General features: G+C 37.9%; 1 protein-coding gene across 1 annotated transcript; it reads left to right on the top strand.

Annotated features, from left to right (window-relative positions):
• Positions 1-4,101: 4,101 nt before the first annotated feature.
• asf1ba (anti-silencing function 1Ba histone chaperone) lies at positions 4,102-9,272 on the top strand. Its single transcript, XM_026945953.3, has 4 exons — positions 4,102-4,660; positions 6,444-6,559; positions 6,712-6,888; positions 8,750-9,272. Exons 1-4 carry the CDS (start codon positions 4,552-4,554, stop codon positions 8,939-8,941), a joined length of 594 nt encoding a protein of 197 aa, XP_026801754.1. The 5' UTR covers positions 4,102-4,551; the 3' UTR covers positions 8,942-9,272.
• The last annotated feature ends 410 nt before the right edge of the window (positions 9,273-9,682 follow it).

Raw genomic sequence — 9,682 nt, 5'->3', positions numbered from 1 at the left:
GTGTAGTTTTATACGGAAATTATCTGGTGAGTTTTAAATTATAAGTTTTACGGAGAATCTTCTGGAGACTTTGGAGATGTTTTTTTTTTTTGTCTGAAACGTGGACTGTATAATACCTTGCTTTCTCTACTGACATACAGACTTTTTTCTGTGATCTTTAATTTTTTGTTTGAATATTTGGAAATATAAAATGTTTTTGTGCTGACTCGATAAGCAAAAATCATAAAATAAACATCTAAGACAAAATTTGGACGAAAAAAAAAATAGGTTGCCTAAGACTTTTGCACAGTACTGTATTTTTGTTCGCTGTTACAGCGTAAATAAAGAAAGAAATGAATAATAATAATAATAATAATAATAATAATATATTTATGTGCAAATTTTAAATAGATAAATAAATTTTAAGAAATAAAAACATTTTAAAAGAAAAAATAAAACCTGATTAAAGCCTCAAGTCTACAATTCAGATGCTTAATGCTTCGCAGCAATGTCTGAGACAGTGGAGACAGATGATCATCACTCACCCAATTTATCAGCTATCTTCGTTTTTAAATGCTTCAAAGGAAACAGACTAACAATATCTAATTTATGCAAACCAAAACCTGTAGAGATATCGACATTTCACAGCTCAACTTCCAACCTGCAGAAACATGTACAGGTTAGCCATTAGCTAGCTGAGTGAGCTAGACTAGCTAGCAAGCTCTTTAGATGTTTTTCAGTATGAAAGCTTTGAATTAAACTTGTTGATGTTGATGTTCAGTCACTTCGATGTTCTGTAGTGACTGTCTGTCATGTTAATTATAAGAAAGTGCTGCTACAGTGTATATGTGATGCTAATGTCTAAAGGTCTGCTTTGCTAGCTAATGAACCGAGCAAGCTACTGAACCCTTAATGGCATTCGGCTAAGTTAGCTAGCCAGCTAACGTTTTCTTTACATGCTGTTGATAATGGAGGTACAACAGTTTCAGATTTACTGAAAGATTTACTTTACTCTTACTTGAGTAATTTTCTTGATGACTACTTTTGCTTTTACTCAAAGTGAATTATTTCTACGGTAGGAATGCGTTTACTCGTGTCAGTGTGTTTTGAACTCTTCCCACCTCTGGGACTAAGTCAGTAAATGTTAATTTTACTGTAAAACTAGCCAATAAAAGTGTTTACCTGAATAAGCAAAGGAACCTCATCTGGTTCTCATCTGGTTAAGAGCTTAAACTCTTTCTACCAGAGGCCAAAAGTGGAATTTGCACCTGTTTTGGGGGCGCCCGTGTTCAGCATTGAATTAGTGACGTCACACTCCACAGTAGTGGTTAAAGGCTCATATGAAAGTAGACATGCAGGGCTTTAAGAATTCACAGTTTTTCATAAGCATTTTTTTTTTTTTTACCTAGCCTACTAGGGTTAAATATTATAACTTTATTGTGGCAGTTGTATACAGTTTTACTATCAAATAAAGCTTTAGTTGTGCTATCCGTTTTATCCTTGTACCAGTGTTATTGACGATACTCTACATACAGAAACCCAACAGTGTCCTGACTGATCTTATAGCAGATTTGCAGTAATAAAATAAATCATTTGTTTATATGGATTGAAAATGTCTGATAAGTCGATTTTCATTCTGTCTGTGAAATGGAACGCCAGTGTACTGCGAGAAAGGGTTCAATTATTTTAGCAAAAAAAAAAAAAACAGAATAAATACATAAGGGATAAATAAATAAGGCCTGGCAAGGAAGCATGGCGACCCTTACTTAAAAAAACCCAGCACTTGACCAGATACCAGCTGCAAACACACAGACCAAGCTGGTCAAACTCTTAGACCATCTTTACTGGCTGGTAAGTTATCTTCCAGCTTCCTTATTACTTGAATAAATTGATGAATAAACATTGAGAAATAAAAATAACTAGTCTATGATGTAGCATTAGTAGCATTAACTCAGAAACCGTTTCCTTCCTACAAGCTGGTAAAGACGATCTACCAGTTCGACAAGCTCGGTGTGTGTTTTGGCAGCTGATCAGAAGCTGAATTTTTCAGCAGGGATGCTAGATAATGTTAGCCTAGCTAGGTAGCTGATGTTTGCTAGCTAGCCTGATATTTTTGTAATAGGTAACCCATAAAGCTTACTTTCTGCTAGATTTTTCTCTGATGTTCTATTGATTCTGTCTATCAACACATTTATATCACATTCATTGTTTCCCATGTTTATAAAACAAGAGACTAAAATTAATTTTCCACAGTAATATGCTGTTATCAGGGTGTAGTCCTGTAAAAGCCCTGGTCAGGGTTGCAGTGGATCTGGTGTCTATCCTGGGAGCACTGGGTCAAAGGCAGGAGAATTTACCCCAGACTGGATTCTAGTCCGTTACATTCATCCCAGGGGCAATTTAGTGCAGCCAGTCTGCATGTTTTTGGGATTTGGGATAAAACCAGAGAACCCAGAGGAAACCCACCCTGATATGACGAGAACAGGCAAAACTACGGAGCAGCATTAGCGTGATATAACAGCTAACAAACACGTTTTCAGTTTTACATGTTGTGTCCAAAGCTGCACCTTTCTCACCACACACACACACTTCTCAAAGTAGGGACTCTCATGAATCTGTGACATTCATAATTTTATTAGATTTGTGGAAACCACAAGTTATTATTCCTGTAAATAATAGTAGAGGGAGTAGATTAGAGAGCCTTATTGTCTTTTAACCACATACGAGTACACAGAAGAACGAAATAGCGTTCTCCTTAGTGCCACCTTGGTGCAAAATGTTATAGAAAAGTAACAGCAGTAAAGGAAAAAGATACAAAATAATCAACAAACAACAAATTGGGAAAATTTGTAATGCAAAAATGTCCAGTGACAATTTTAATAAAAAATGGCTCCTAGGGTGGAAAGTTCAGAACTGAAGAATCCAAAATATAGCCAAAATACTGGTGCAGACATTTAAATAATGTGCCTAATTTTTTTTCTTAATAGTTTTGGTTAAATAAATCCACATCAAGGAAATCTGTGATTTTATTTTTATTATTATTATTATTTATTTATTTATTTTTATTTATTTATTTTTTTTACAGTTAAAGAGAGTCTCCATTGAGCTCAGGAAATCCCACACAAGGTCCAAATGATGTAGAGCCATATGGTTCTCAAAGTGGGGTCTGTGCTGTGTTTTTTTTTTTTTTTTTTAATTTAAAGTTAAATCACACAACAGGTGGAGATTATGGTTAAGGTGCTGGGTTACTGATCAGAAGGTCGGGGGTTTAAGCCCCAGTACTACCAAGTTGTCAATGTTTGCTCCGTGAGCAAGGTCTTTCTGCTCCAGGAGCACTGTATCATGGCTGACCCTGTGCTCTGACCCCAACTTCCTAACAAGCTGGGATATGTGACGAAAAAAGAATTTCACTGTGCTGTAATGTCTATGTGACAAATAATATGTGCTTCTGCTGCTATCAAGCATCAGGGATGTTCTTAAGTTATCCAAGATGTAAGCCTAGTCATGTGAAATGAAAAGGGTTCATCTAAAAATGAAAAATAATAATAATAAAACCACATAAAAACAATGTTAATTTTAATCTGTCTATGACTGTAATAAAATCAGGAAGTGCTGTTAATATGCTACACAGTGTTTCATATCTGGATGAGTGGAAAGTTCAGGAATAAAAAGCTCTAACATTCAGTTAATATCATAGTACATATTTGCTCTTTTGTTCTTAACTTAAATCTGAGCTGTGAATAAAAAGGGGGTCCTGTGAAACTGTTGTACTCTGGAAGGGGTCCCTGTTTGCAAACCCTGCCCTAGAGGGTATAAATTACCCATAATGCACTTTGCTGCTTGTAGGGAACAGGGAGTAGGGCACCATTTCGGACAGAGCAGAGTTGTCTAATTTGCACACCCTAGAAAATGGCTGACTGCTTGCTTAGTTTACTATTTAACAACAACGAGTCGATTTGAGACACACCCCGAGTCGTAGTATGGAAATAACAGAGACCGGAAGCTGTCAGTAATCTTTACAGCGCTGTCACTGGCATCCAATCATCGACCAGCATGTCCGTGACGTGTCGCGCATCTAGCCAATCAGCGATCAGAGACTGATCCGCTCTTTGACGTTTTATTGAAATGGTCTGAACACACTGGCGGGAGAGAGGGAGAAAGAAGCACAGGCTTTTATTGTTAGCCCGTGATTAGCAGCGCGGTGCACAAAATATTTTTTTCTATATTTTTTCCTGCATTTTTAAAATCCACAGAAGAGACACAAGGCTCAATAGGACGCTCGATTTTTTTATTTATTTTTTTTGTTGATAAAAGTCGCCCGCCGAAAATCAGCTGGTTTTCCCAGAAACATAAAAGCTAGCTAGGAAAGCTAACATTTTATCCTTAAGCCCAATGTCTCTTTAGAAAAGTCTGCTGAGAATCTAAAAAAAAAAAAAAAAAAAAAAAAGAAAGAAAGAAACCAGCATCTAGATCATCTAGAATCTATCCTTGTCTATTTGTTTCCTTGGAAATTTTACGACAGTTTTCGACATTTTTCTTTTGCTCGTTGACTTGCTAACGACCCAGAGGCTAATGGCGAAGGTTCAGGTGCTAAACGTTGCTGTTTTGGACAACCCGAGTCCTTTCGGGAATCCTTTTCAGTTCGAGATCACGTTCGAGTGCATGGAGGATCTTCCTGAAGGTGACAATTTTTTCTATTTGTAGTTATTCTTTTAATAAATATATATTTTTTTAAAAAAGTTGTAGACTCGCTGAATTAGCCTAGCGTAGCCTAGCAACTTCTCTTCGTGACGTCATTATGGCGGGACGGGGCGCGAGCGGCGCTGAATTGAATAAACTTGAGCTGCTTTTTATTGTCTGAAGACGGACATTTTGTGCAGTGTGTAGGGTGCGAAGCCCGTTATTTTACACTTAAATGCATTTGCACATGATAAAGGAGTCATTTAGTGTCTACACAAACACGTGCATTAATAGTTGGGTTTTGCAAATTAAATTCTAAACTACTTTGTAGTATTAAATTGCTCAGTTTCCAAGAAATACTTGATGCTTAGTGTCTTTCTCTGTTGCAAAATATGCATTTTTTAATGCATTTATTATATTCTTTAACTGCAAGGTATTGCAATTCGTATGGAAATCATGGTCCAGTAATGAAACAATAAAATTTACTCTTTTTTTTTTTTCTTTTTAAAGTTTTTACCGGAAGTAGTAAAGCAGCTGCACTTCCTGTTTCTGACTCTAAAATGGTCACTACTCCTAACTTCTTAGAAACCGTAAAAAGCACTGAGCTATTTTGTGTCTTTTTAGAGAACATTACTGGGCACTAAGCCTCAGCAGTGCATTGTGGGAATTCCTAAATTGTTCATTATGTTTTTTGTAAATGGCTACAAAATGGCAAAACATTCACAGTAAATATTTTGTGGCTTTTCAAGTAAGATTGGCAGGTTTTGTGTAAATAAAGAATCCCTGCAGCATTTAGAAAGGAAAAAAAACCATCAAGAACTCTCCACCAAAAACCCAAACATGGCTTCCTTCACTTCCCGTCAGAAATATCGTAATTACGACGTGAGCGCAATTGAACATCACTACAATGTCATAATTATAATGAGATCGCGAGTTCGAATCCTGATGAAGCAACAATCAGGGAGTCTGAGAGAACAACATTTGCTGTGCATACGCTTTCTGCCCTGTCAATCACAGGGACAGTAGCCAATCGTGGGCTGCTGTGAGCGCACGTATGTGGAAGAGGGCAGATAGCGCTTTCCTCAGAGTGTGTTGCGTCGTCCTGTGATGCAGCATTTTCGAAAAGACGTGGTTGGCTGTCTTCACGTGTCTGGAAGGAAGCACATGTTAGCCTTCACCCTCTCCAGCATGTTATCTGTTTCAGTTCTTCTTTTTATTTTAAAAAGGCAAAATAAACTCGTCATAATAGAATAAATATATAAAAAGAAAAGAAGTTTTTTCACATTGGCTTTTTTTTTCATCCAAAACTACTTGAACACACACCGTGTCCTTATCACGACCTCCGAAGTCGGATATACAAACTTCCCAGGAGGACCTTAAGGCGAGGGAAGGTGGATTAGTTTCTCCACCTTTTTTTTTTTTTTTTTTTTTTTTTTAAAGTATAAGCTAAGCTATAAGCTTAAAGTAAAGTATAAAGTAGAAGCTAACTATAACTCTAAGCACCCATAAGGACAGATGACAGAACTGTAATTTTAGTAATTAGTAAATTTTAGTTTTTTTTTTTTTTTTCTTTTTAATTTGAACGAAATGGTTACAGCTTTTATCTTTACCGTGTTTGGTCTTCTGAGGAAACACGACATGGTTAAGCTGAGCCTTGGTCACAGACACAGCACTGATCATGTCAGGATTTGAACTCAACATTTTAGATCAGAACCCAGAACCCTAAACTGTTGATTCACCGTCAGATTATCGAGCAGATTATCTGTATTTGATTTCATTTCCAGATCTCGAGTGGAAGATCATATATGTGGGCTCGGCTGAGAGCGAGGAGTACGACCAGACCCTGGACTCGGTCCTGGTGGGACCGGTGCCTGCGGGGAGACACATGTTTGTGTTCCAGGTGAGTTAGCGCTGATTTATTCTTTCTAACTTATGTTTAATTTTTTTTCCAGAATCCTGAATGAAGACGTCCATCTGCTGGAGTTGGAATACATGAGGAAAAAGTCAAATTAATAAATAAACTGTGTGTGTGTGTGTGTGTGTGTGTAACAGGCAGATGCTCCGAACACGGGCCTGATCCCTGAGAGCGATGCTGTGGGCGTCACCGTCGTCCTGATCACCTGCACGTACAGAGGACAGGAGTTTATTCGCATCGGTTACTACGTCAACAACGAGTACACCGACGCCGAGCTCCGGGAAAACCCACCTCTCAAACCCGACTACTCGCAGGTGAAGAAACTAAAGCGAGAATATGAATGCCGTCATGCAGATACAAAAGTTTGCACACCCTTAGGACAGATTAATTTCAATCTTGAGCTCGGGTTGCTCTCTGTGCGGCGTTTCCAAAGCTCTCTCCGTGTCCTTTTAGGTTTCTTCCAGGTTCTCTGGATTCTTTCCACCTCCCAAAAACATACCAGGTGGATTGGTGTTTCCAAATTGCCCCTAGTGTGTGTTTGTGTGTGTTTGTGTGTGTTTGTGTGTGTTTGTGTGTGTTTGTGTGTGTTTGTGTGTGTTGGACTGTATCCCATCCAGGGTGTATTCCCACCTCAGTCCCAGTGTTCCCAGGATTGGCTTCTGATCCAAAGTGACCTTGACCAGGATAAAGCACTTACTAATCTAAATTAAAATATGAATTTTTTTGGAATTGAATGAATCTTAAATAAATGAAAATAAACCAAAGAAATAAAATAACCAGTAATAAAATGGCGGCCATGTTCCCAGAGTAGACGCTGATCACAGTGTTGAAAAGTGAGAGCGTCTCTTATCAGTTACATAAATGATGGTTTATACTTGACACATGACTTTGTGTGCAGCTCGGCACATTGCTCACACACTCACCTGCGTATCTTATGTACAGCTAGAGGATTAAAAGCGACATCCACTAGATGGCACATCAGAAACAAAACATCCCTGACCATCAGGTGTCCAAGTCGAGCTGTGAAATGTTCAGCGATTTCACGCACAGCAACGTTAAACACACTCTCGCGCTCTGTCTCTCTTTAAAACTTTCCGCCATCGTCGTGATTGTCGTCATGAGCTGCGTCTCAAATCAGAAACTCTGACCTTACATTCAAAAGTTCTGGCTCATCTAGAAAATCCAGAAAACAAAACTTCAATGACGTTTAAAAGACAACAGTTCAAGATTTCAAGAACAAAGTTGTAATATAGTGAGGAAAAAGTTGGAATATTTGATATTATAACGGGGAAAATGCAATATTCTGGGAATAAAGTTGTAATACTATTACAGAATGGTGCATATCCGAGCAAAGTGTGTGTTTTTAACACATCATTGCTCTGGTATGTACCACTTTCTCAAAGTATCATGACGTTATTTCTGAAATATTGTGACTATTCTCAAAGTTCTAGGACTGTTTTCCTAATAACATCAGACATTACACCTTTTTTTCTGGATATATTATGATTTTCTTTCTCGAAATATTGTGAATTTATTCTCGAAAACTTGTATTATTCTTTAAACAGTGGCCCTAAACTGCCAGCATAGTTTTGTGTTTGGATTTTTTTTTTTTTTTTGGTAACATCAGACAATATTAATAATAATATTATTAGTAATATTTCTTTCTCGATATATTACAACTTGTTTTTGTTTTTTTTTTTATCTGGTTAGTGCTAGTACTGAATAACTGTCTATAACAGTACATAAGTATGCAGTTTGACACACAACGTTAGGTTGTTTATCCAGTTATGAAAACAGTGTCACATGATGCTGTACGTATTATTTACGTTGCTGTTGCACCACACGGATTCGTAGCGTTAATTTCTGAGGACGTACACAAGCGACGCTCCAATCGACCGCAGGATACACGCGCAGCAGCCATCTTGTGTCGATGTGCACGTACTTAAAAGCGCGTATTATCCAGCCTTGAAAGCAAAATGTTGATTCTTGTCTTCTGAATGTGTAAATGTTAAATAAATAAATAAATAATGTGTAAATTCTCATCATGAAATCCATTTCAACATCCCTGGTCCATGAAAACTGATTATTGGGACATATTTATTTTACACACTACCTTGTTTTTTTTTATTATTGTCATCTTGAGTTGATTTTTTTTGGTGTTTTTATTCCTCTCAGCTCCAGAGAAACATTTTGGCGTCGAACCCACGCGTAACCCGATTCCACATCAACTGGGAGGGATGTTCTGAGAAGATGGAGGACTCGGAGAACGTGGACCCGGCTCCGAACGTGATGCTGCCTCCGTCGTGCCCTCCGGGGAAAGCACCTCCGCTCGGACTGATGCCAGATAACTCCATGGACTGCTTGTAGAGCCTCCAATCCATCTGTTAAGGAATCATCATCACCTTTACGAGCTCATAGACCCCAGATCCAGCAGCGCAGAGACTCTGACTAGCTGAACAGCACGGACAGCAAAAAGACGCAGTCTTTGATTTTTCGGATTTGTGTTTCAGTATTTTCAGGAGGTTGATAATCACTGATGTCAGATATGGAGTGTTAAAGGTTAGGAGTGTTACACAAGCAGGATTTTTTCAGATTAACTACGTTTAAGTGTGCAGGTGAGATTGTACTATACTGTATATATGTTTACTTCTGTTTGTATTCTGGCTCTCCGAATAAATAAATATCTTTTGTTACGTGATGGTTGCACTGAGTGTGTTTTTCTTTTTTGTTTTTCCACGCAGCTGTGTTTTCCTCTTTTTCATTCATAAAAAAGCCACAGCGTTTGGAAGACACACACACACACACACACACACACACACACACACACACACTAGCCTGTAGCGCCATTTTTGGGTCCTGTTGCTAGGCAACGAGGCGTGTTACTGCATCTATGATGAGAAATCCTCAAAGCGCCACAAATTTGATTCCGCTTTCATCTGATTCTTCTTTGTTGTTGGGTTTTTTTTGTTTGTTTGTTTGTTTTTTTTTTGCATTAATAAGCCACAGGGGTTTTAGGCCAAACCTTAGCCCACTTATTTTATTCATTTAATCGTGTAAATAAAATCATTCATTTAAAACTTTGCGTGTTTGAGTATTTCATTACAGTGC

The sequence above is a fragment of the Pangasianodon hypophthalmus genome, chromosome 23 (assembly GCF_027358585.1).
Source record: "Pangasianodon hypophthalmus isolate fPanHyp1 chromosome 23, fPanHyp1.pri, whole genome shotgun sequence".
Taxonomy (NCBI): Eukaryota; Metazoa; Chordata; class Actinopteri; order Siluriformes; family Pangasiidae; genus Pangasianodon; species Pangasianodon hypophthalmus.
This window is presented reverse-complemented; position numbering and strand designations above follow the sequence as displayed.